The sequence below is a fragment of the Panthera leo genome, chromosome A1 (genome assembly GCF_018350215.1).
Source record: "Panthera leo isolate Ple1 chromosome A1, P.leo_Ple1_pat1.1, whole genome shotgun sequence".
NCBI classification, from domain to species: domain Eukaryota; kingdom Metazoa; phylum Chordata; class Mammalia; order Carnivora; family Felidae; genus Panthera; species Panthera leo.
The window spans coordinates 21,614,041-21,641,363 of NC_056679.1; the positions used below are offsets into that span (position 1 = coordinate 21,614,041).

General features: G+C 46.0%; 1 protein-coding gene across 3 annotated transcripts; it reads right to left on the minus strand.

The window, feature by feature from the left end:
* Positions 1-1,387: 1,387 nt before the first annotated feature.
* On the minus strand, positions 1,388-25,640 carry ARL11 (ADP ribosylation factor like GTPase 11). 3 transcript variants are annotated; one of them, XM_042911793.1, is made up of 3 exons: positions 25,283-25,639; positions 5,839-5,952; positions 1,388-1,764 (listed from the first exon to the last, which is right to left on the minus strand). In XM_042911793.1, exons 1-3 carry the CDS (start codon positions 25,464-25,466, stop codon positions 1,580-1,582), a joined length of 483 nt encoding a protein of 160 aa, XP_042767727.1. In that variant the 5' UTR covers positions 25,467-25,639; the 3' UTR covers positions 1,388-1,579. The 3 variants fall into 3 exon arrangements, with proteins under 3 accessions (XP_042767727.1, XP_042767754.1, XP_042767654.1); XM_042911820.1 differs by lacking the exons at positions 1,388-1,764; positions 5,839-5,952 and adding an exon at positions 20,301-21,856 and having other exon boundaries at positions 25,283-25,640; XM_042911720.1 differs by lacking the exons at positions 1,388-1,764; positions 5,839-5,952 and adding an exon at positions 23,881-24,474 and having other exon boundaries at positions 25,283-25,605.
* Between the last annotated feature and the right edge of the window lie 1,683 nt (positions 25,641-27,323).

Here is a 27,323-nt window from a genome sequence, read left to right on the forward strand (position 1 = left end):
TTGCTATCTTTAATTTTAGTTAAATGCCTGTGAGGTAACAGGGAGGGCCTGGCAGGCCTAAGCATAATGTGAGCTAACGGTGAGGCTTCTCCACCTACTGCCCTTTTAGAATCTCTACACCTTCCCTTCCCCCTTTCCATTGCTTGACACAGACCCCAGACCTAACAAAATCCATTTCCCATCACCACTTCATTGTAGGAAACAAATCGCATCCATTAATTAATCTTAAGGTATCAATAATTGATCCTAGTGTGATGTATTACCCTTCCCAAGTGTATTTGCATAAAAAATGTATTACACAACTGATACATTTTCATTGCTGAGAAATGGAAAATTCAGATAAGCAAAAAGAAAACAAACATGCCCAGTGTCATCAGGAAGAACCATTATTACAAATTTAGTTTCTGTTTCTCAAGCTCTTGTCTGTGCATGTATTAACATTTTGGGGAGACTTCAACCTTGGAAGTAGGGCGTTCACACCCCTTCCTTCCTCTCTCTCCCTTGCCCTCAGCTGATCATCAAGAAGCAGCGGTCCTACAGAACCAGCTGTGGATAGTATTACAGAACATGGCCCCATTCTTGAGAAATCCATGCACTTACAGAGGTTGATAGGTAGCAGTTATCATTTATTTTTGGAAACTAGTTTCCGTTGATGCTTATGTTGACACAGATCAAGTTGACATCTTAAAATATTTGATTGGCCACATCCCAGCTCTTCAAGGGAGGGATCAACTGTGCTGAGCCTGCTGCAGTATTACGTCCTACGTGTTTAATCTCTGCCCTTCCAGAAGCCTTCCTCAGTCCCTTTAGAGTCAGAGGCAAAGACTGAATTCTTGCAGCCCTTGTCTGTGTCCCTTAAATGGCCCTGGGTGGCCTTGTATTGTTATTTTTGACATCCACCTTCACAACTGCACAGGGGCCTCGAGGCCACACTTAGAATCCTAGATTCTTATACTGCTTAAGGGAGCCTCGGAGAGGTCCACCCAAGGAGGCTCAAGAGGTCTTAGATAACTGCCCAAGGCCACACAGCTTTTAAGTGAGGTAGGACCCAGTGTTCTTTCTATTCCAGCAGTGTTAGACATATTCCCAGAGCTTATAAGTTATGAAGTTATTCAACTTTGCTTATTTTTTTATGATCTAAAAAATTTGGCCTAAAATGCCTTTCTGATCATCTGAGTCTATTCATTAAACTTGAGTCGTCTCTCAATTTCATTGTTTGGCTTTGTGTTTTGTATTGTCCTGTTAGTACTTCTCACTGGTTGGACCAAGAGGTCAGGTGACAGCAATTAACTTATATAATGCAGTGTGTTTTTTAGGGAGAGGGGTGACAAAGTAGAGGACACTCGGGGGTCCCCACTTTTCCAAATTTGAGCAACACCACAGAATAGCACACTACTTGTTCCCTGCAAATGTGTTTGTTGATGATGCATTTCAGTAAAAAGTAAATTAAACATTTTGTTTGGCTTCTCATTTCTGATTCATGGTACTGTACTGACAGTAAAAGGCGAACAAATTTTTGGCATTTTTTTATTACATTTTGGGGATTGGACTGATAGTGGTACCTGCGAACATGATCTCATTAGTGAGAACTTACGAACTGGAAGCAAGACATGGATGTCACTGGTGTCCCCATGAGCGCCCACGATTTAAACTGTCTTCGTAAATTCAGTGCCTGTCCCAGGACCGGACCACAAATATTCATGCTCCCTGTAACAGTGACATCTGGTGGCCCCAGAGTAATAGGACAGCAGTTGAGGCCGTGATCTGTGGATTTGGGGGAGAGAAGTTTATTTTATGTCATATAGCAGCTGCCACTCACCACAGGAGCTGCTCCCCTTTCCCTGGGAGCCCCTCCCCATGACACACTTCTCCCTGATCACCGCACATCCAGTTAGCACCTCTGGCCCAAGAACCCTTCAACATCATCCCCACTTCCTCGGGGCACTGTCCTCCCAACTGAGCAGTGGACAAGCTAATGATAACAGCCTGCGTGGGAAGAAGTGCACTTACCTGTGGGGCCTTGTCAGCTGCCATTGGTCATGTTAGGCCGGGCCTGGCCTGGATTCTGGTGCTCGAGGACCTGTGATTTACTGCCTCCCTGGGCAGCAGGTGGCCAGGGTATTTTTAGTGTCTGGGGCCTTTAGCAGGTTTGGGTGGGGGTAGGAAGCAAAGGTGAGGCCTCGGGGATTCAGCTCTTCCAAGGTTTAAGTTCAAAGCCTCCCACTTGTGGGGTCTCTTCCTTAACTTCCTGTGGGCTTTCAGGCTCCTGCTACAGGGGTCTTCACTTCAGAAACCATGTATGTTTTCTTGCATGTCTTTGCCTTTTTCCTTTTCCTAGCCAGTCAGGAAGCACGAGCTGGAGACTGCGATACCTTTGGGATGCCCAGGTTGTTTGGTATCTAGGAAAGCGACTGGGTATTATTAACGCCCTGAGTGCATACTCATTCCATTTCAAAGCACTTGTCCGTGCACTGTTATTGGATCCTCACGATGATCCCGTGAACTCTGTGGTCAGCAACTATCATCTATCTTCCTTGTACGGGAGAACCTGGTGGAGAAAGGTGAGCGATCGCCCGATGCCACAGGACGTGCACACGGTGGAACCTGAAGCTGGGCTGTCCTGGCTTTGCCACCAGCCGTGCTGAGTTAGAACCCACTTGTGTTGCTCACCAGTGTTGGGATTCAGGGGAAGATGTTTAACTTCTCTCCTTATCCCCAAACTGAGAATCGTGGTCCTTGGCACATACAGCTGTGAGGATGTCTAATAAAATATGCAATAAGCTGTTCTCATCCAAATGAAAGCTCACACGGTCAGGAGCCTGGCTGGCCCAGTCGGTCAAGCATCTGACTTCGGCTCATGTTCTCACGGTTCGTGAGTTCGAGTCCTGCTTCAGGTGAGCTTGAGCCCTGCTTTGGGTGAGCCCTGGCATCTCTCTCTCTCCCTCTCTCTCTCCCTCTCCCACTCCCCCCTCACTCAGTTGTGCCCTCTCTCTCAAAAAAAAAAAAAAAAAAAAATCTCACACATTTATTTGGCTTTGTGTGTGTCCAGGGCCAGGCCCTAAATATATGACACTGCCGCTGCCCTCACACGAGAGACAATCTCCGAACCAACTATTAAACTCACCAGGTGCTCAAACCTGGGGCTTCCAAGCAGGCACATCAGAGAGAGAAAAAAAGGTAAAAATGGAAAAGGCTGCGTGCCCAGATGCTTTGTCAATCGGACCCCCCGAACCTGGATTTGAGTTCCCTGGTACAACTATTTGGTGCTGCAAATGCTTTTGTGATGCCTTGTCCTTGGCATCTGTTTCCTTTCCAAGGAAAGATTCTGTCTGCGCTTCAGGGAAGAGCTGGACCCCCTGGGCTTGTCCTCTCCACAGCTGCCCCAGCATCCCTGGAGCCCAGGCATGCCTCTGTGAGCCTCGAGGTCTCCAGCTGATGGGGAGGGGCTGCTGTCAGTGTGATCCTGGTGTTTGACACCATGGATCTGTGGGCCCACTGGGTTCCAGCCTCCCGGCTGGGTGCCTACATACCTTTTCACTGGATCACTCCCTGCTTTTCTTTGTTTAGTGAGCCATTTCCCTGGGGGGTGGGCAGAATCTGTCTCGAGCCTCAGCTCATTTGCCTGTTGACCCTGAAAGCCTAAGTAGACCTAGCCAGTGAAGAGGACCTTGGCGGTCAGTGGTGGTGTTGGTGCCGACATATAAGGAACCGGGTCCTTTCCCTGTGAGTACTGGCCCCCGGTTCCCTCCCGGCCCCCATGCTGAAAGTGGTTGTTGTCCATAACTCAGTAGTTCAATGTCATATTCTGTGTAGAAAGAGTTCCATGGTTGTGATCAGTCTCTAAGATCGGTGATTCCCATCATCATATTAAGAGCTCTGAGATGTCCTCTAGTGGAAAAACCTGTTTAATTTCATCGAACCCAGGATTTCCCAAGTTTGTTGGACCATGGAGGCCTCTTTTCAAGTCAACAGCACTTCCTGTCCTTCAGATTAGAGCTCCACAGAACCCACTTTGCGAAGCATAGCTACCTCCTGAGAGCTGTCAGCTGCCTTGACTCATGGCCGCATTCCACCCCAGATGGCATCTCCTAGGATACCGATCCCTCCCCAAAGTGGACCTGAGCTCATCCCATCATGAGCCAGCCCCGGTTGGCCCGTCTCCCCAGTCCTAATCCCACTCAGCCCTGGCATTCTGCCACATTCCTGTTTGCCGAATAGCCATCCTAGGGCAACAGGAGAGGAGAGAGGATTCTCCTGTGTCTTCCCATCTTCACTGTCCACTCAGATCGACACCCAGAGGGTGCAGTTCACCTTCGAGCTGGGATCCCATTGGAGAGTGATCTGCTTGTTTTTCCTGCTTTCTTCCCTTCTGGTTCCTTATCCTGTGCTCCCTGACTTCTGCTTGGAATGCCCTGGGTCTGGCAGGAGCCTTTTATTAGGTGAACAGGTCTCATACAGCTTCATTCCTGATTTGGAAGACTTTAGCCCTGGCTATCCTGGCTGGCAGTCTGAAAATGTCTTACTCCATTTTTGTTTTTTCTTAAATCCAAACCAGTTGTAGACCACAGCCCTCAAATATACCTGTCCTTCCTCTCTGGTTTTCCTCCTGTCCATAGTCCCACACAGGATTCTCACCACCCAGTCTCTCCCACCTGTCAACCCTGGTCCAAGAAGAGCCAACACTGCTGCCTGGATGGGGATGCTTGTTATGGGCCTGGGTGTGATTAGGTCCCAGCGGGTCCTGTCCAACCAAGGTGCATTTCCCCCTCTGCTTCATGATGGTTTCTTCCTCTCTGCTTTGTGATCATCATACTGGAGCCTCTGCTTTGAGTCCATCCCAGGATCTCTGGCCTCTGAATTCCATTGCCTGCTCTTCGCCTCTTTCTAAAACCTGCTCTCAGCACACCATCTAATCCTTGGGTTCACGTTGGATCAACGAAACATCGCCAGGATGGGAAAGAGTTTTGTGGCCAGGGACACCCCAAGAACATGTGAAATTGGAAGACCAAGGAATGTCAGAATTTTAAAGTGCAATTTCACACAACTTAAAACTGAGAAGTAGCCAATGTCACTGTGCTGTCCCCCTCCACATCCAGGGGGGCATAGTCCCTTGACATGACTGCATTTATGTTGGACTCTCTTGGGTTTAAAGGGTAAAGCATACGCTTAAGTAAGGTAGGATATCTTTGCCATCTGCCATACCTTTCTGAAGCTATAACCCCTTTCCTTAGCTCATAAATGATTTAAGCTGTTTTCCTGACTCATACTTGGAATACCATCCCTGAGCATTATTTTATAAGCTTGTGAAATCTTGATATAAAACAGTTCAGTGCCTGTGTTAGTCAGCTAGTGCCAAGGGGGTAAAAAAAAAAAAAAGAAAGAAAAAAAACCCACAAAAGTCTCCTCAGTTCAATGCAACAATAAGCATTTGTCTTCAGAGCTCTGTGTGTTGACTGGGATTTGGCTGATCTGAATTGGGCTCAGCTGGTCAACTCTGCTCCGGCTGCAATGGCTGAGTGGCTCTCCTCTCACATCAGGTCTCTGGACCACGTTGGTGGCTTTGCTCTACATGTCTCTCATCCTGTCCTCCTTAGACAGCAGACTAACCAAAGCTTGTTCTTCTGATGGCGCCGGCAGAAGCAGAAGAGAGAAGTCCCAGTGTGCAACACACTTCCATCCCTGCTGTGTCACGTCTACTACCACCCATTGGCCAAAGAAAGTCACATGGCCAAGCTCAAAGTCCCCGCGAAAGGACACTCCATCCATGATGAGGCTATAGTAAGGGAGTGGGTGGAGAAAGGAGTGAAGAACTGGGGCCGATAGTACCACCATGCTCACCTGTGGTACATAGCAAAGAGCTAAAGGGTTTCTTCTGCCCATTGCTACAGCAGCATTTTGTTGCAGAGATGCTCCAGGGAACCCAGAAGTCCTGGGAAACTCCTGAAGGTAAGTCTGAAAGGAAAAAAAAAGTGTGTGTGTGGGTGGGGGGAACAGCCCCGGTTGGCCCATCTCCCCAGTCCTAATTCCATTCAGCCCTGGCTTTCTGCTACATTCCCGTCTGCCTAGTAGCTGAGCCATCCTAGGGCAACAGGTGAGGAGAGAGGATTCTCCTGTGTCTTCACATCTTCACTGTCTAGTGATTGTTTTTCACAACAGTTCTCTCCTGGGAAGCTCTTCAAGATGCTCACAGGCTCCCTGAGCCAGAGAACCAGGACGCCACCCAGAGTGTTCCCGAGGAGTGTGGAGGGAGCAGGCAGCAGAAGGGCAACATGGCGACCAAGTAACTCTTCCATGGCTAAGGGTGGTGAACCTTTATGCTCTGACAAATGTGCACCAACGAAAGCACTGAGGGAGTGAGAGCCCCTGGAGCCAGCCAGGTGAGGATGTGCCTTACCCAAGACAACAACTGTTTTAGTTATGTGTTCTGATGTTTTCCCTACTTTCTTCCCCCATGTTTCTGTTGCTGTTTCTTGATTTTTCAACTTTAGACACAACCTATTTTTTTCTTACCTTGGAAGATAAGAATTTAACTCTCTTGCACTCTCCCCCATTTCCACCCCACACATATATCCCTTCCCCCATATTCCCAATATAGATAGTTTGGTTAAATGAATAGTTGGTATGCACATTGTTATGAATATGAAAAAAAATTGTTCACAACTGGGCCATTTAATATACTATGGTTACATTTCTTTTCAATGCAACCTTTTGATAATTGCCCTTCTTTGCATATTTGTTTGCTTGGTTTTCCACATACTTATCAATAAGACAACCTAAACTGTCAATACTGAAAACTTCACTGACACAATCAAACATAAGTTCAACTGTCAGTTTCTTTTGTCTGATGGCTTGAGACAGCCTGCTGGGAACCATTTGTTCTCTTGCTTCCAGCTTATACAGGTTGCTATGGACGCCTCTGCATAGCTTTTGTTCTGGAAACTCCTTTGCTACCCTCTAGTGTTGAATTCCATGCTACCTGCATCCTGTGTCTTCATTTTGGTCTATCCTCTTGAGGGAGCACAACTACTCATAGCCTCCTGACAAAAGGTTCATGAGACCTTACTTGTCTGAAAATGTCATTATTCCATCTGCATGATTGATTGATAGTTTGCTTAGGTATAACATTCTAGGTTGGCAGTAATTTTCCCTCAGAATGTCTCTTTTCTTACTTTTTATTTTGAATTTAATTTTAGACTTTCAGAAATGTTGCAAAAACATTAACATTCTATGTAATGCCTTTACCGAGCTTCCCCTCATGCTAACATCTAACATAGCCATGGTACAATGACAAAAACGAAGACATTAATTTGGATACACTAGTATTAAGTGAATTACAGACTATGGATTTCATCAGTTTTCCCAATAATGTCATTTTATTTTTCCAGGGTCCATTCTAGGATCCCACATTACATCTAGTTGTGGAGTCTACTTAGTCTCTTCCAATCTGGAACAGTTCCTTAGTTTTACTTTGTCTTTCATGATCTTAACAGTTTTGAAGAATAGTGGTCAGTTATTTGGTAGAACATCCCACAATTTATATTTTTCTGATTTCTCATAATTAGACTGAGGTGACGGAATTTTGGCAAGAAATTTTTTTGCAAGAATGCCCTTCTTAGTGCATCCGATCAGGGGTGTGTGAAGGTGGTATAACTTATTACTGACGATGTTAATATTGACCACTTGGCTATATGGCTTGGGCCAGTTTTCTCCACTGTAAGTGGAGGTTTTTCTTTTCATAATTAATAAATATAGTGGTGGGCATAGTTTTTTTTATTATCATTTTACTTTAATTTCATTATAGTTAACATACAATGCTACGTTAGTTTCAGGTGTACAATATAGTGATTCAGCATTTCGTTACATCACCCGGTGCTCATCACAAGTGCACTTCTTAATCCACATCACCTCTTTCACCCATCCCCCTCCCCCACCTTGTAACCATCTGTCTGTTCTTTATAGTTAAGAGTCTGTTTTTTTGGTTTATCTCTCTGTTTTCCCTTTTGTTCATTTGTTTTGTTTCTTAAATTCCACATATGAGTGAAATTATATGGTATTTGTCTTTCTCTGACTGACTTATTTCACTTAGCATTATACTCTCTAGCTCCTTCCATGTTGTTGCAAATGGCAAGATTTCATTCATTTCTCTGAATGATATTCCACCACCTCTTCTTTATCCATTCATTTTTTGATGAACACTTGGACTGCTTCCATTAATTTGGCTATTGTAAACAATGCTGCGATAAACATAGGGGTGCATATATCCTTTCAAATTAGTGTTTTCATATTCTTTGAGTAAATACTCGATAATGTGATTACTGGATCATATGGTGGTTCTTTTTAATTTTTTGAGGAACCTCTGGTGAATATACTTTAAAACTATGCAGATATCCTGTTTATCTTCAAACTTTCACACACTAATTTTAGCCTCAATTGGTGAATCTTGCCTACAACAATTATTACTGTAATGTTAATGGTAATTTTCTGTTTTCCTCCTTTTACATTTGTTAATGGAATTTTTGTAAGGTAGAGCTGTCCCTTCTCTTCCATTTATTTAGTCATCCATTTATTCTTCACATCAGCATGGAATCATAGATATTTATTTTATTCTAAGGGGTATAATCCAGTTTCATTGCTAAAATTGCTCTCGGGCATCTGAGTGGCTTAGTCAGTTAAGCATCTGACTCTCTCCCCTTTCTCTGCCCCTCTCCCTATCTCTCTCTCTCAAAATGAATAAATACACATTTTAATTAATTAATTTAATTGCTCTCAGAACTTTGAAGGCCTTGCTCCATGATTCTTTAAGACTTCAGTAGAGTTATTAAGAAGTTTAATGCTATTCTGGGGCACTGGGGTGGCTCAGTTGGTTAAGCATCTGACTTTGGCTTAGGTCATGATCTCATGGTTTGTGGGTTCAATCCCCGAGTCGGGCTCTGTGCTGACAGCTCAGAACCTGGAGCCTGCTCTGGATTCTGTGTCTCCTTCTCTCTCTACCCCTCCCCCACTCTCACTATGTCTCTCTCTCTCTCAAAAAAAATAAGCATTGGGCACCTGGGTGGCTCAGTCAGTTGAGCGACTGACTTCAGCTCAAGTCATGATCTCATGTGAGTTCGAGCCCCGTGTTGGGCTCTGTGCTGACAGCTCTGAGCCTGGAGCCTGCTTCTAATTCTGTCTCCCTCTCTCTCTGCCCCTCCCCCACTCATGCTCTCTTTTTCTCTCTCTGTCTCAGAAATAAATACAAAAAAATTTTTTTTAAATAAGCATTAAAAAAAATTGTTTTAAAAAGAAGTTTAATGCTATTCTGATTCTCGATCTGTTGTATGTGACCTGTTTTTCTCTTTTAGGATGTTCTGAAATTTCCCAGTATTAAGTTTTTGTATTTATCTTTATAAAATGTATTTGTATTGGGCCCTCTATAGACCCTTTCAAGGTAGAAATTCCTATGTTCTGGGAAATGTTCATGTTTTATTTATCTGATAATTCATCCCCTTCACTTTTTTGTATTTCTGGCATACCCATTATTATGATGCCAAACTTTTGGACTAGTTCTCTAGTGTTCTTATGTTTTAATTTCCTGTTCTATATCCCTTATATTTTATTCTATTTTTTAGGGGATTTTTATTTCTACTTCATCTTCCAACTTTGTGTTAGATTTTTCCATGTAGATTCCAAGAACTCTTTCTTGTTATCTAAATATTTTTTATAGCAATCTTGCCTCATGGGTGTGATATCTTTTCTTATTTCCAAGGACATATATATTTTTAAGTTCATCTTATTTTTAAGAGAGAGAGAAAGAGAGAGTGTGATCGGGGGAGGGACAGAGGGAGAGGGACAGAGAGAATCCCAAACAGGCTCCGCACTGTCAGTGTGGAGCCTTACGCAGGGCTCAATCTCATGAACTGTGAGATCATGAACTGAGCTGAAATCAAGAGTCAGTCACTTAACCAACTGAGCCACCCAGGTGCCCCTACTATTTCTAAGGATATTTATTGTTTGTGGGAAGTTTTCTTTTGTTTCCTGCAGTGATCTCTTTTTCCTGAGTTACTTTTGTTTTGTCTCTCTCTTTCATGTTGGAGGCTCTTTGTCACAAGTTCTGTCAACCTTTATTGTCTGTTTTCATTTGAGTAATGCCTTGCCCAGGACATCCACACTGTGCCAGGCATTATCCATGGCCCTCGTGAAGGGCAAAGTGTGGCTTTACAGTGGACAGATCTAGCAGTCCCTGCCTTCACCAAACTTGGCTTCACCACTAGTAAGATATGCAGATGTTATCTCCTGATGGGATGCAATATGAGGTAGAAAGCTTCACCTATTGGACTTGCCAAAAACACCTTATCTAAATGTATTCAGGCCTTTAGATCTAAATTCCAGTTGACAGGATTTACAAGAGATACAGGGACAGGTTAAATGATACCACAAGGAAACAATCAGGACCCTCCTTCAGTTAAGTGGCCTGGTCCCTTCAAAAAAGGTAACACTGTGGGGCAAATAAAAGGAAGAGGACTGTTCTAGGAAGGAGAATAAAGAGACATAATAACCAAATGCAATGACATTCTAGGAACGATGGGGGAAATTTGAATATGGATTGAATATTAGAATATATTAGGGAATTATTTTAAATTTTCTTAAGCCTGACCATGGATTATGTGTGGATTTTAATTATGTATGATGATGTCCTTATACTGAAATATGCAGGGGTGAAATATCATAATGTCTGCAGCTCATTTACAAATGGTTCAGAGAAACAACGTATGTACACACTTCTACCTAAAGATACAGATAAAGCAAAGGGGCACTTGGGTGGCTCAGTCACTTAAGTGTCTGACTTCAGCTCAGGTCATGATCTCATGGTTCATGAGTTCAAGCCCTGCATCGGGCTCTGCACTGGTGTCGTGGAGCCTGCTTGGGATTCTCTCTCTCCCTGTCTCTCTCTGCCCCATCCACTGCTCATGCTCTCTCTCTCTCTCAAACATGAATAAACATTTATTAAAAAAAATAAAGATAAAGCAAATATGTTAAGATGCTAACTATTGTAGAACTTAAGAGGTAGGGTATATGGGTGTTCATTATATTTGGAATTTGTTCACCTTTTCCCATAATAAAAATGGAGGTGGAAAAAAAAGAAGAAGATACCAAAAAGCTGCTAGAAGCTTGTGCGAACCCTGGGTCTATGGGCAGGGCCCATCATTTGGTGAGCCCACTGTTTCATCAGAGGACCTTCAAATGTCAATGTCATGTTCCTTCTCTCTAGTTCTGTCTAGAACTCCTACAGAGCCCCCAGTCCCTGCCTGGGGTATGTAAACCTCACTGCCAGCACACGGGAATTAAATGGGGAAGGGATCTGCGCAGTCTCACCAGTCAATTCACAATCTTTCACTGAATTCTCCTGTTTTCATAGGTGTCTCACACCATCCTCAACTGGGTAATGCCTCCAGAAAATAAACCAACGGCATCCTACCAGGGAGCACAGGGACAGTTGCCTGGCGTGAGTAAAATAGTGAAGGAGTCTAAGGGTCTGTCTCTGCATATGGGCTTCCCAGCAATTCCATTTTCAGCCCCGTTTTGAAGCTCCCTGGTATTTCAGGTCTGGAGATCGCTTGGGGTTTGGTGCAGCTAATCACTTGCTAATCACTGTGAGGCTATAGAGCATGGTCTCTGGGCCACACCTCTGCAGCTTCTGCTGTGTGACCTGGGCAAGTTATCTAACCGGTCTGTGCTTCATCTCCAAAATCAGGGCACAAATTCTAGCATTGTTGGGGGATTATATGACTTAATGCACCTTCAACACTTAGACTAGAGCTTAGCACAGAGGAAGTCCTTTGAGCTACACACACACCCCCGAAAGCCCAGCCAACTTAGGTTTCCACTTTGTCTGGTCTATGAGATCACTTTCCATCTTCCATAATAGTATTGCTATCTCAAGCCTGCTACCCTCTCTTCCGTTTTCTTTGTCCTTGTGGGGTTTGGCCTTTTTTTTTTTTTTTTCTTTTTTTTTAATCCCTTTGCCCTCCTGCTGATGAGGTTTGGGCAGATAGTAGAGTTACATGTATGTTGTATTTCAAAACCTTAAACCGCAAGTCTCCACAGCTTTCTTTCTTTGTCCCTGCTAATGACCCCCTTCAGGTAGTATATTAATCATATTCTAGGCTGAATTTGCTGGAGTGTTTCAAGCAGAGCCTGGGGAGTGAGTGTCCAGGCTTTTCAATCAGGTCTGGAACTAGCTCTTAATGTTAATCTAGAAAATGGCTGAGAAGTGCCCCAAGATGAATCTACTGGTTGAACTCCCTTCTGAAATCTGAGTCATCACCACTGGCTGAGGGGAAGGAAGGGCTCGTGGCATGACAGGCCACCTCAAAGCTTGTGTAAGAACCTTGTGACCCACGGCTGTGTTAGAACAAAAACAACCAGCGGTCTTCTCACCCCCGCAGCCCAGAGCTCTTGATTCCTAGGGATCATCTGATCCCTGGAGAACTTAATCTTATCCCTAAGTGGTAGAAGGGTGGATCTTTGTGAATGTCTTACTTGAAGAGTTTCGAATGCTGGTTTAAAAGAATGAACTCCCTCCCCAGCTAAGATCAGGCCCATGGAATTCTGTGAGCTTCAGTTCTTCCTCCTGGGTCATGGTGTTGGCTGCACTTGGAGAAGCCCTGCTCAAAGTGCAGGATACAACTGAGGAAAAAGTGGCTTTTCCAATTAAAGAATGACGCTAGCTTCTGGCTACTTGTCTCTTTTACTTTAGCACACTCTACTGACAGAAGTAAAAGCGTTTGGACTACTTATTTTCCATTTTCCATCCCCCACCCTTGTCTACTCTGCTCTACACCCTGGGAGGCCAACCTCTGATGGAGAGCATGGGAGGGTGGGAGGAAGGAGAATCCAGATTGTTAATCCCCTGCTCACTCCCCATTCCAGAGGGATGTTCCCAGGCTAACCAGTCAGCTCTTCACTCCTGGGCTCAGGGCCATCTTTTCTAAGTAAGAAAAGGTGAGAAGGTGGCAGTCCCACGCACCCAGACCTTCCCTCAGGGGCCTTCTTTCTGCACACAGTAGGTCCTTGCTGCGGGAACAATGAGAGGCATGTGGCCCACATTCACATGGCCTCAAGCAAAGTTGTGAAGTTCTAGCTTTTTCCTTTCTGGGAGCACTTCTTATGTTTTTCAACTGTTCTCAACTTTAAGCTTTGCTTTCTTAGCAAAACCTCTCCTGCAAAGATCTTGAGAATTCATTCCCATTAAAGTGCAGATAACTAACTATCCTTGCTGCCCTTCTCCTGGTAAATTTTCTTTTAAAAACTAAGTCCAAAGGATGAACCTGTAAACGTAGAATTTCAAAGACTAGTGGAATTGAGTGTGGGATTCAATTTCCAGTCTTCTGAAATCATTCCTATGCATTCAACCTACTAGCCTTTATAAGAGGAGGGTGCATTTAAATGTGGTGAACAAAGCATAATGCATAAACTTGTCCAATAACTATGTTGTACACCTGAAAAAATGTAGCATTGTGTGTCAGCTATACTCAAGTAATAAAAAAATAAAGTGCATGGAGGAGATACTAATTCTAGGCTTCCAGTGCTCATAGTGAAAGTGCTCTGGGCCAGGAAGGGGCAGAAGAGAAGCACTGAAATAGAGATGTTAGTAGATGTGGTAAGAAGGCAGATGGAGGCTAAGTGTCCAGAGTTTCAGAATTCAGAAGAGCTATCTTGCTGTCTTTTGACCTCAGTCCCATTCCTTCCCCCACCCCCCAGCCACTCTCTCACCAGCAGTGACACCCTCTTTACTCCAGAACAAGTCTGGGTCTGGAAAATCCTAAGGGTGGCAGAAGGGATCTGCAATAAAAGTCTGGGCCCCCAGAACTCTGTGTTTCATATGCATTTTAGCATGACTTCATTGTTGTCCCACATCGAAAGCTAGACTACATGTTAGAGGGCAGGGACCACGTGTCTCCTTCGTCCTGTAGCTCTTGTACATAGTTCAGTGCTTTGCACATAGTGGGTGCTCAAGAGATGCGAGTTGACTACATGGACGCATTACCACACTGAATTCTCACAAGAACTTTGTGAGGTACCCCCTGTTATCATTCCCATTCTGTAGATGAGGCAGCTGGAACTTCATCGGGTTAAAAAATCTGCCCCAGGTTACGCAGTTGGTGAGGCACAGAGCTGGTGTACTAGTCAGTTCTGACTGACTTTATGGCCAGACTCCAAGCCAGCGCACTTGACTGCATTTAGACAATACCGATTTGAGCAAAGTTGGGGGGGGGAGGGCGCGGTGCTGTAGCCCCATCTTGGTAGTGATTCTCTCATGGAAGAATTTTGGTAACCCTGAAAATCTTTATGTACATTTCTTTATATTCTTTATATTTTCCCTCCTGGTTAGGTTAACATTTAATGAAGTTTGTGGAATTCAAAAAGGTAGGTAAAAATGGCAAAATGACATAGTGTCAATGTTCATAATCTGGAGATAATTTATAATCATGATGCCTCCTTTTATTTGAAGAATTGGAAATGCTTTTATGAGAATTAATTTGTTTAGATTTGTGATTTCGTGCTTGAAGTAGGTTGCAAAAATATCCACATGGATGTTTCCAGGCTCCAAATTGTGGCGGGGGTGGGAGGAGGGGGGTCAGGGGAGGGAGAAGGATTCATTATGAGGTCCTAGCTTGAAATCTGAGGCAGAACAATGCCATTTCTTCATGGAAAAGTTTTAAATACTTATGCTCTGTAGCTACATAGCCAAATTTCCTTGGGGGTGAATGTGTCAGAGGAGTGGAAATCAAGACAATGAGGTAAAAATGAAAGACTCCTTTTTTTTCCTTTCTAAAATTATTTTGTTTTTCCTCAGCTGCTGCTTTTACGAGCCGTGTGGGAAAGGGATGCAGGGGTCACGCCTCACCACACCAAGAAATCCTTCTCTCAGTAAGTTGAAGGCAGTCACAGGTTTCCATGATCTTGTGAGAGGAGAATGCCATGGGTCATACTGAACTCATGTTCCTCGTTCCTGACTAAGTGTCCTCTAGAAACCTTCTAGCATGCATTCCGGTTGATTACCCCTTACCAATGTTATTGTACTCATCATGGGTGCAACCAGAAGTTCACAGAGCCAAACCAATGGGAGCTGTTGGGGAAATATAATTAAAATCAAATCTCCTGCCAACCCAGAAAACCTCTCCACAAAGGTAGTAGAGAAAGAAAACAGTTTCCTTTTTTAAAAAAAGGTTTTTTTAATGTTTATTTTTGAGAGAGAGAGACAGACAGACAGAATGCGAGTGGTGGAGGGGGTAGAGAGAGAGGGAGACACAGAATCTGAAGCAGGCTCCAGGCTCTGAACTGTCAGCACAGAGCCCGACGCGGGGCTGGAACTCATGGACTGCAAGACCATGGCCTGAGGAGAAGTCAGATGCTTAACCAACTGAGCCACCCGGGCACCCCAAGAAAACAGTTTTCTTACTGAATAAGCATTCAACCAGAATGTGATGTGCATCATAGGCAATTGGCTAGAGATTGCAAAGACAAGAAGGAATCTCACTCTTTTAGACGGCTAGGCAGTCACACAACCTATTACCGACATAATAACCAGTCCTCAAGTTAGAGGACTTAACAGCACCATTTGTCACTCAAGGTTCATCCTAGATTTACCTGGTAATTGGGGTCACCATCTGTTAGGTAATTGGCTTTAACCTAAAGAGAAACAAACTTCTCAGATCTTTATGACAGGAGGTGGTTTTGCAACTTGGAGGGAGGCACCTGCCCAGTTAGGCTCCTACCCTCCTACAGAGACTGAGAGATAGGCCCCATCTCCCTTGATGATGACATTTCAAAGGGATTGGTCCCAGATCATGGAGAAAGACGTTCCTGAGTCCTAAAGCTGGCAACAGCCTTAGCTTTTTAAAAGGATTTACATACATTTCACAGGGTACCTGGGTGGCTCAGTCAGTTAAGCGTCTGATCAGGTCATGATCTCGTGGGTTCAAACCCCGTGTCGGGCTTTGTGCTGACAGCTCAGAGCCTGGAGCCTGCTTTGGATTCTGTGTCTCCCTCTCTCTCTCTGCCCCTCCCCTGTTCCCGCTCTCTCTCTCGCTCTCAAAAATAAATAAACATTAATAAAAAATTTTGAAAAGGATTTACATACATTTCAAAGAGATGGAGGAAAGAACTTACAAATTGTCTGAAGTAAATGCTCTAAGAAAAGGGATGCAGGGAGACATCTCTTATTTTCAACAGGGACAGTTAAGCTTCCTATTTTGAATTTGTATTTGCCCTCACAGGCAGCATAGGTTGGCCTCTCTACCTCCTGTTCATTCAGGGACTCTCCCATCTTGTGCCAGGCTCTGCAGAAAGAGGTACATGCTCATCATTCATAGCTCATTCATAGCTCATCATTGCTTTTTGACTTCCATCTGTCTGAAGGCTGGGCCTGGGGCTTCTGGAAGGGAGTGCCCCACCCCCATTCTCCACTCACTCTGCCAAGTTGTGTCATTTTGGTTCTGAGGAAGATGCAAGTCTTGTGTGAGGGGACTTCACCACCCCACCTGAGGTTGGGGCAGGGACACTTGAAGTGTCGATGTGTGTTTTAAATCCTTGAGGACAAGAAGGAAAGACAGGGTCCTGGATCACCCACATGCGGGGCATGGGTGCCTGGTCCACACAGAGGGACACAACTACCCCACCTCAGCAGTAGGAGGCACATGTTGTAGACCAGTGAGGACGGACCACTGAAAACCACAACGTAGCAGAACCGAGTCAAAACCAAACCCTGCAGCTCACTTGGCAAAGGATGGATTCTGACGAAGGGAGGAAGGAGAAAACCCTTCCAAATCAGTGAGCCAGAAAGGGAGAAACTCAGCCTCACGTTCAGATGGGTAAGCAGCTCTCCAAACTAGAACAGTTCTCCCTGTACACAGTGTTACAGAAAGAGAAAGACCAGAGTCATTTTAATATAAGAAAATAGACACCTGCTGTTCTGCATGTAGAGCTACATCCGCTGGCACACGTTCCTGCTCCTTCCCTCGCTCTTGGGGACTAGTGGGAGGCTGACGGATCTGAAAGGTGTGGGGCAATTGGAACAGGCCAAACACCTCTCAGGTAAGGACAGCACCATTCAAAACAAAACAAAACATATATATGTATATATATATACACATGTGTGTGTGTGTGTGTGTGTGTGTGTGTGTGTATGTGTATATATATATATAAAATATATATATGTAATGAATATGTATGTGTATCTCTGAGCAGAAGAGCAGGAGGGAAAACCTTCCACCTGCCCCCCTGCCTCCCGCTTCTGTGGCCCTGGAGGGCGCTGGCCTGTCTCAGGTGGGGAAGCAAGGGCTGAGGCTCCCCTCCTGACTACTGACTGACCTCCTTTTCAGTTGCCAGTAAGAAAGGGAGTGTGATTCCCAGTAGTAAGGGCTCTCCTGGACCTAGTGTCACTTTTGCTTCTGGACAGGCAAGACTATCTCCCCCATGGTCCTCAGGGAAGGCCCTGAGAAAGGATGGAGTCCCACCCTCCCTCCAGCACCACCAGTGTTAACAAGTGGAAGCAGAAAGAAGGATGGGCGCCCCCTGGCACCCTCCTTTCAGGCACTGGCTCTGGGCGCCATGGCTGCTCTCAACGGCTGCCTTCGGGGGCTTGGCCTCTCCTGAGGTCCCCTAGCACACCCTGCTACGTCCTCACTTAGCCTTCTCTCTCCTGCTAGGACTAAAATGCAGGTGGTTCTGAGCATGACATGTTCCAGAAACAGCACAGATGACTTTTTCCTGTTGTTTGTACTACAGAGGATGCCTGACGTGCAGGTTTGTCCTGGCGTTTTGGCTCCCGAGCTGACGAACCTCCTGGAGCTCTCATTTTGGGGATTTCATTCTGGACAGTTCAGAGGGCCTGAGGACTCCCTGCCAGCTCATCCAGTTCAGTAGCTTCAGTCAGCTATTCATTTCTCACCCAGATGCTTAATGAGCAGCCCTCAGTACCTAATATCGTTACAGGCTTCCAAGAGGATCAAAGGCTGTAAGGCATCCCCTGATCTCTAGGAACTTAGACCATACTTGTGGAGGCCACATGCCCACACATGGAACAGCCCCACTTCAGGCACTGAGAAGGGGGTCAGCACCATGAGAGTTCAGGAAGGGGGGTGAACATGGGCTGAGGTATCCAGGCAGAGCTTCCTGCAGAGGTGGGACCTGAGGGTCCTCAAAATCATGGGCAAGGTTCAAACAGGAAGACATCCTATGCCTAAAAAACAGCAGGGGTTTGGGAGGCTTCCCTAAGGTTGTGTGACCCTGGAGGACCCTGCCACGCTAGCATCCCTCATGTAAGTACAAGGACCGCCCGTTGACACGGAAACTTGAAGGGCTGGAGAACATGCACAGAGGGGCATTGGAAAGCCAAGGAAGGTGCTGCGGGACCTTGTGTCCTGTGGGATTCCCATGCTCACGTGAGGCGAACGTCTCAGAAGCTGGTGAGGTAGAAGGCTGGCAGAACTGCCCTTGCTCTCTGAGGCTCTCAACCTCACCTTCCAGCCAGAGGATTGTATAGTGAACATTCCAGAACTCACCTGCTGGGTAATCGTCTGTGACATTCCTTCCTTCCAAGCAGAGACCAGCAGGGAGTTACGGTCAACGCTACCTGGGCATGGTTCTTAACAATATTTTGCTTTGTTATCCTTCTTCCCAAATCTTATCCAAGGTGGGGTGATGAGAGGAGTTCTCCTGGGGCTTGTTAAGAGCACATCTGCCTTCAAGGATTTGGGACTGTCAGCATGTACCACCTGCTGGCCCCTTGTCCACTCTTTTTGATCTAAGCAGGGAACATACACTTGGAGCTGGACAAGAGCATGGTGCGTCCTGGTGTCAGAAAGGAGACTGGCGATTGTCGAGAGAAGAGAGACAAATGCCATAGTCTGATGGCCGCTGTGGTGACGGGATGTCTGCACCAGCAGGGCCAAGCGTGTGCGTGTCAGGCAAAAGAACCCCGGTCTCCCTCTGTAACTTGCCTTCCTGCCTCAGGATCCTGTCTCCACCCAAAGTCAGCTACCCAAGCTATTTTCCTCAGTACAGATCTCCCTGCCATATATCAAAACAGTTCAAGAGACAGTTCATGGCTGATGGACACTTGTCCATTACAGAGATACAGAAATGTTGGGTAAACTATTACCAAAACCATTGTATTTTATTTTTTTTTTTTTAAGTTTTTTTTTTATTTTTTTTTTTTTTATTTTTGAGACAGAGAGAGACAGAGCATGAGCAGGGAAGGAGCAGAGAGAGAGAGAGAGACAGAATCGGAAGCAGACTCCAGGCTCTGAGCCATCAGCACAGAGCCCGATGTGGGGCTCGAACTCACAGACTGTGAGATCATGACCTGAGCCGAAGTCGGATGCTCAACCGACTGAGCCACCCAGGCGCCCCAAAACCATTGTATTTTTTTTTTTCAACGTTTTTTATTTATTTTTGGGACAGAGAGAGACAGAGCATGAACGGGGGAGGGGCAGAGAGAGAGGGAGACACAGAATCCGAAACAGACTCCAGGCTCCGAGCCATCAGCCCAGAGCCTGACGCGGGGCTCGAACTCACATACCGCGAGATCGTGACCTGGCTGAAGTCGGACGCTCAACCGACTGCGCCACCCAGGCGCCCCAAAACCATTGTATTTTAACACACACTGTCCTTGAACAAAAGAAGGGATATCCTCAAGTGGCAGAAATGAAGACAAATCACAGCCAAAGCAGTTAAGTGTAAGCTGGGAGCCTGGAGTCCCTGGAGATATGAAGGAAGCCAAGTTTAGGCTCTAGGAACTGGGCTAGTTGTAACACCTACATGGGAACAGGAGGTATGGCCTTAGGCTTGCTTGGAAAAGAGAAAATGTTGATCTGAGCTCAGTAGAAAAGCAAGATTATCAAAGAGACACCCCTTCCTTAAAAGGAGATTGGGAAATGCTACCCACTAAAAGAAGTATGAGGAAGCAAATGATCTATCTTGGGACAGGAGTACAAAAAAAAAAGAGAAAGAAAGAAAGAAAGAAAGAAAGAAAGAAAGAAAGAAAGAAAGAAAGAAAGAAAGAGAAAGAAAGAAGAAAAGAAAGAAAAAGAGGGGCGCCTGGGTGGCTCAGTCGGTTGAATGGTTGAATGTCTGACTTCGGCTCAGGTCATGATCTCGCAGTTCATGAGTTTGAGCCCCACGTCCAGCTCTGTGCTGACAGCTTGGAGCCTGGAGCCTGCTTTGGATTCTTTGTCTCCCTCTCTCTCTGCCCCTTCCCCATTTATGTTCTGTCTGTCTGTCTCTCTCTCTCTCTCTCTCTCAAAAATAAATAAACATTAAAAAAATTTTTTAAAAAAAGAAAGAAAAAGAAGAGAGAAAGAAGAAAGAAGGAAAGAGTCACCTGTCAGAAATTGAATCACTAGGGCCTATGCCATGCATGGGCACAGAATCCAGATCGATGCCACCCATGAGGCCCATGGGCCCCGAAGCAGAGAAACTAACATAATGTTTGATCTAAAACAGGTGAAACCTCCAGGAGCCTAGTAGATACTAAGGTGAAACCACTCTGTGTAGAAACACTGTCACAACCCAGGGCACATGGGAGTCACACAGGAAAAACAAATCCTCCCGAAGATGAGCTCACAATACAAAGTGACAAATCACATGAGGAAAGGAGGCTCTGTGCGTGGGAACCAGCAATTGCATCCAGCAGGGCATTCACCATCTCAAGGACTGTAGGTCATAGAACCATCTGGAAGAAACTATAAACACATCCACACCCAGCGCTTCAAGAGCAGAACCCAGCAGTTCTGGCCCCATCCCAACTTGTTCCTCTTGTGTCCATCTTCTCAGATCATTCGGATCCCTCCTGTCCCATACACTCAAAATCTTGAGCCGTTTTCAAATTCTTCTTCTCTCAGCTTTTACCCTTAAAACTGGCTTTCAATTTCCCATCTCTTTCCCTCCTCTCCAGTGTTACTGTGAAGGCCACCTAGCGGGTCTTCCTGCCTGCCTGCCTCCAGTGTCTCCCTTCTGTTTATTCCACCGTCGCACTGCCACTAAGTTATCTTCCTAAATGGCAAGTCCAGCGGTTTCACTTCCCTGAGCCAGATTACAAAAGTCCAGACCTTCCCCAACTTGGACTTGAGTTCTTTCCAGTTTTGTTTCCTATTATAATACACCCACCCCTCACCCCAGCCTCCTGCTGGGGCCACTCCAGCTTACTTGTTCTTCCTTCACTCCCCCTTACGCCTCCAAGCAGCCTCCTCCCTTTGACTAGGCTGCTCCTCTCGTAAATCTGCTGAAGGTCAACCTTGGCTTAAACCTTCTAGAAACATGTCCTGGAAGAATACAAGTATCATTTGGGCTAGACTTATCTGGTTTCAAATTCCAGATCTGTCACTTAATAGCTCTGTGCCTCAAGCAAGTCGCAACCTCTCCCAACCTCAGTCTCTAATTATGCCAAATGAGAATGATTCCTACTTTGCAGAGTTGAGAGAATGTCAGATAATCTATGGAAAGCCCCGAGCACAGAACTTGGCCCCAGTGAGTGCTCAATCAACAGTTGCTGAATTGAGACTCTATCTGCATTTTTATGGGAGTTTTGTCTTATTGCTTTCTTAGCCAGAGCTCCATGAGGGCCAAGGCCTTGTCCAATCTGTCTTTGCATCTTTGCACTTTCCTGTGTCTGACACAGGAAAACCGTCTACTGACAAGTACTGGAAAGAACTCGGCATGACTAACCTGATGTTAGAAGGGAAGAATTTGAGTAGGAGGACCGGGTGGATCTCAGATGTTGGAGAGGTATTGAGGGCCCATTTATACTGCGTCACTCCAGACAGGGAGCTATAAGGAGCATAGTTGTAGCCCAGGGTAGCTCCAACACGTAGAGCTGTTTAACATGAGAGCACGTGTCAAATATAAGCTGCTGGCCATTAAAAACTCAGATTATAGGGGTGCCTGGGTGGCTCAGGCGGTTAAGCGTCCGACTTCAGCTCAGGTCATGATCTCACGGTTTGTGAGTTTGAGCCCCATGTCTGGCTCTGTGATGACAGCTTAGAGCCTGAAGCCTGCTTTGGTTTCTTTTTTTTTTTTTTTTTTTAATGTTTATTTATTTTTGAGACAGAGAGAGACAGAGCATGAATGGGGGAGGGTCAGAGAGAGGGAGACACAGAATTGAAACAGGCTCCGGGCTCTGAGCTGTCAGCACAGGGGCCCGATGCGGGGCTCGAACTCACGGACCGTGAGATTGTGACCTGAGCGAAGTCGGCGCTCAACCGACTGAGCCACCCGGGCGCCCCCTGCTTTGGTTTCTATGTCTCCCTCTCTCTCTCTCTGCCCTCCCCTTCTTACGCTCTGTCTCTCTCTCTCTCAAAAAATAATAAATAAAACCCTCAGATTATAGAAACTATTCCTGGGTTGGATGATGGATAAGACCAGGTCAGTGATTCTTAACTTTTACGAGTCACAAAATGGATCTTCTTCCCCACCCTACCCCCAAAACAGGTTCCAAGCATAATATTTTGCAAATAATTTCAGGAGCTTTGTGGTTCCTAGGTTAAGATCACCTGAAAACCCTTGTAGCATGCTGTGTTCAACTTTCTTTTTTACTATTAATAATGAGAAAGAAGCATTTCTGTTGCATGTGTTTTCAAAATTCACACTTGACATCTAAAGGGCCTGGCTCATAACTAAAAACTCAGTGCCTTTTGTCCAAATTCAATATTCTATACATTTTTTAAAATTAAATGAATGAATTAATGAAATCTTTGATTGATCTTTAAGGGAAAATGTGTGCTGTAAGAAGAAAAGAAGGAAAAAAAAGACAAAAATGAAACGCTTTAGACAAAGACCAATATAGGATGATAAAAGGTAGAGAAGAGGGGTGCATGGGTGGCTCAGTCGGTTAAGTGACTGACTCCTGATTTTGGTTCAGATCATGATCTCATGGTTTGTGGGTTTGAACCCTGTGTCAGTCTCCACACTGACAGTGTGGAGCCTGCTTAGGATTCTGTCTCTCCTTCTCTCTCTGCCTCTCCTTTGCCCTCTCTCTCTCTCTCTCTCTCTCTCTCAAAATAAATAAATAAACTTAAAAAAAAAAAAGGTAGAGAAGAATTAATCAGCGTCAGAGAAAAGGATAAATTTTGGAAGGTCTTAACTCCAGCCTCTTGCCCAGGGCTCAGTGCCCCTGTGAACTTCTAAACCCAAGACTCTGTGGGGGCAGAGTCGCCTACTCAATTCTGCTGGTCCTGGCTGCTGGCACTCAGAGTGATCTCGGCATATACCCAGAGGCTCCCAGGGAAAAATCACTCATAAGATTGTGACCATGTCCAGAAGATATTCTAATCTGATTTTGAAACCTCATTCCCTCTGTGAATTTAGATCTTAATTACCATGCAACCATTCATTGTTCTATTGTTACAATTGCTCGTTTCACCCTTGGTCATGAGTTATTAAATGAAGTGTGTGGAGGCATTTTTTGCCCCTTAGGGTATTGTTATTCAAAGAAGAGTTGATTTTCTTATTTTTTCTTTGTAATTAAAAAAAATTTTTAATGTTTATTTTTGAGGCGAGTATGAGCAGGGGAGGGGCAGAGAGAGGGAGAAACAGAATCTGAAGCAGCGTCCGGGCTCTGAGCTGTCAGCACGGAGCCTGACATGGGGCTTGAACCCACAAACCATGAGATCATGACCTGAGCTGAAGTTGGACGCTCAACCAACTGAGCCACCCAGGTGCCCCATAGTTGATTTTCAACATAAACACTAGTGACAACAAGCTTCAAGAGGAAAATATCCTGTCCAAGCACAGAAGGACTTCTCGTCTGATAAACTGAGCTTAAGATTCTTAAGGCCCAGCTGATTCTTTCAGGTCGTATCAGCAAAGATATGCTGCTGTGCCCGGATCGCGTCTTCCTGTTCTCCCCACTCCCTGCCCCGCCTGTGCTCACGTAGACACGCAGTGGCTGCGGGATTTCAGGAGGCTCCTCAGGCTCTGTAGGGCCTCTGGCAGCCCAGCGCCAGTGAGGGCACTGCAGGCCCGAAGCTCCCAGCTGCGGTCCTGGAACCTCTCCAGGCCCAGCCTCTCTCGGATCTCCGGCAGCGGCAGGGCATCTGGCGCCTCCTGCTTGTTGGCCAGCACCAAGAAAGGGACGCTGGCCATGTGTGGGTCGTCCAGGACTTCCATGAGCTCAGCCACTGCCTCGGGTAAGCGGGCTTCATCGGTGCTATCCAGCACATACACGAGGACATCCGTGCCTTCCAGGTGGTCCTTCCAGCTGGCCCGGAGCTGGGTCTGCCCCCCCACATCCCAGAGAGTCAGAGACACGTGCCCCGGTGCTTCCAGAGGCTCCACATTGAAACCAACAGTGGGCAGGGTCTCCACCATCTGGTGGCCCTTCAGTTTGTACAGGAGCGTGGTCTTGCCTGCTGAGTCGAGGCCTATCATCACCACCTGGGCCTCTGCCTTGTGATCTCGGGAATTCACAGAACCCATGGTGGCCACTGCTAACCCCTAGGGGAGAAAGGCCAGGTGCGCACATAAGCCATTCTTTTCTGAGGGAACACACATGCATCCAGGCAAATGGAAGAAGAGGCTCTACTCCCAAAGTAGGAAGTGTTTATACAAGGTCAGGTTTCAAACACAGGCCTGGGCTCTGCAAGGGCCAGGAAGTAAGGGCATATGAGTCACCATGAGCTGACCTATCTCGGGAAGGTGGGGAGGGAGCTGAGTCAAAGAGGGTAGGGCCCCCTGGAAGACTCCGAATGCGGGCTCACTTTCCTTGGTAGTTAAAGCAAAGAGGCAAAAGAAGTTCTAGTTGGACATAACCTAGTTCAATAGAAATGACCAAAAGATGGCTTCAGCTCTTGCTCGTCTGTGGCTTCCAGGCTCTATTTTCCTCCTGTAAGCCTAAACCCTGAAACGGAAGCTAGCTTGAGTTCAGTGCACGCAGTGAAGAGTCCAATCGGCTCATATAAGCTTCTGCCTCTGGAACTCTCCTCAGGACCAGCACCGTGTCCGGTAAACAGTGGCTATTTATAAATACTGTCGCCTGGGGACAAATTTACAAGTTGGGGCAAAGTGGTTTCCTCCATTGCCTCATCAAGGTAAATTACCTCTAGAGCACGACTCACGTTCCTCAAGAATCCGTTTCTAAAACCAAGACCTGTTCCCGACTTAGGGGAAACCTGGCTGGGACAGGGGAAGGGACATCTGTCCCCCAGGGGTATATTCGGGCTGCCCCTTCAGGAAAATAAGACAGGTTCTGTTCCTTCCTTATGCCGGGGTGGGGGGTGGGGGGTACGAGGAAAATGAAAGTTACCTCTGTTACTAGACTGTGGCTGAAAAAGCTCCTCCTCTGTGGCCGTCTGCCCGCATCCAGCTGCAGCTGCTCTGTCCTCGTCCTGTTGTGTCCCAAGAGTGAGATGTGAAGGAAATGCAGTGACCGTTGCTGGTTCTCCTTTCCCACTTCCTTTCCCAGGTGGTCGGGGGCGGGGCAGGCTCATCAGCCCCTCCCTTAGTCCCCCCTGGACTCCCCTGGCGGTCCTGCTGGGGACGTGCCACAGAGATGTCCCCAGTCCCTCAGCTCTTGATAGAGCAAAGTCTAACACCAACCCCGTTTCTTAGCTCAGAACACATGCCTTGATGTTTTTTCTGGAGCCTGGAGATTCTTTTTTTTTTTTTTTTTTTTTAACCATTTATTTATTTTTGAGAGAGAGAGAGAGAGACAGAGCACGAGTGCTGGAGGGGCAGAGAGAGAGGGAGACACAGAATTGAAGCAGGCTCCAGGCTCTGAACTGTCAGCACAGAGCCCCATGCGGGGCTGGAACTCGAGAACAGCCAGATCATGAACTGAGCGGAAGTCAGAGACTTAACCGACTGAGCCACCCAGGCGCCCCTGGAAAACATAATTTTTAAAACACTGGCCAATCAGAAGCCATTGATTCTTTCTGTAACTCTCTAATTTGCATCTGCAGTTGCAGTGCTCTGGCTCTTGTAACAGGTAGCATTTGTGCTTTCTGCCTTCCCACGCGTTTCATTAAAGTCAAGAAGCAAATTAGGAGCTATGACTCTCCCATTTTACAAATAAAGAACAAGGCTCAGAGTAAATGATTTACTTGAGATCTTGCTGGGATTTATTCATCTCTTCTTTCATGGTGCCTGCTACCCACTGAGAAAGTGCTTTGCAAAGAGCAAACATCCTGTTGTAATTGTAGGGTATTTTAACAGGAGGAAGTGGTTAGGAAAAGTCAGAAAGACGGAGTGTATTATGTACACCACTGTGTTATTTGTTATCGACGTGACTGTTGTTTAGTTCTTTGGGGTGCCTGTGGCTGTAAGCTATAGTCACTTTGCAGCCAGCCTGGGCAAGTGGAAATGTATAGCCAAGGATCAGGGTGGGGGTCAGCAGATAGCAAATTACTAAGAGGTTCTGGGGAGATTCTGGCTAAGCTGACCTAACAGGATTCTTGCTGAAGTCATGCCACGTGACCAGACGTCACGTGGGCGGGGCATGAGGAACCCGATCAGATATTGAGGGGATTAGATATGGAGGGCAGGGCATTCTGGTGAACACTTAGGAGGGTTGTTGCTAAAACTGGATTTTACAAGGAAATAAATGTACAGATGGGCCGAGAAGAAGTTTCAGAAGCCTGACTAAAGTTTGGTCAAGCAAAGAATCTTTGTCGTTATGCCGAAGCAGGCTCAAAGCATTAAAGACCTGTGTGAAAGAAGGCTTGTTTGTCTTATCCTGGTGGAGGGCGATTAGATCAAGCTGAGACTTAGTCCTGTCCAGCTGATGAATCCTTGGGGAACCTGCCAGGATTTGATTTGCAGGAGGATTGGAATGGGCAGATGATAAGGACACAGGGGCTAACGTTAAGGTGTGCCTGGGGCTTGGGAGCAAAGGGAGCAACATTGCCTTCACTCTGACCCCAGTTCCTTCTGTGTGGTCCTGGGGAGGGAGGAGAGGTGGACAGAAGCTGAAGAAGCCATTGATTTGCGAAGAAAGGTTGGACTAGGTACTGTTAGGTTTCCTTCAGCTCAAATATCTTATGGATACAATGGAATTTTTTTTAAGTTTATTTATTTATTTTGAGAGAGAGAACAAGCTGGGGGGGGGGGGGGGGGCGGGCAGAGGACCCAAAGCAGCTCTGTGCTACAGTAGAGAGCCCGATGTGGGCTTGAATTCGCAAACTGTGAGATCATGACCTGAGCCGAAGTCGGTCACTTAACTGACTGAGCCACCTAGGCGCCCCAGTATAATGGAATTTTTATTGAGCAGCTATAAGCAAAGCTCTGTATAGTCTATCACATGAGTGAAAAAAACAAAAACAAAAAACTTTTCAAAGTGCAACTGCATG

What these genes read in the sequence shown, in the direction of transcription:
- ARL11 (XM_042911720.1), bottom strand. Translation starts at nt 24,456, where the DNA reads ATGGGTTCTGTGAATTCCCGAGATCACAAGGCAGAGGCCCAGGTGGTG.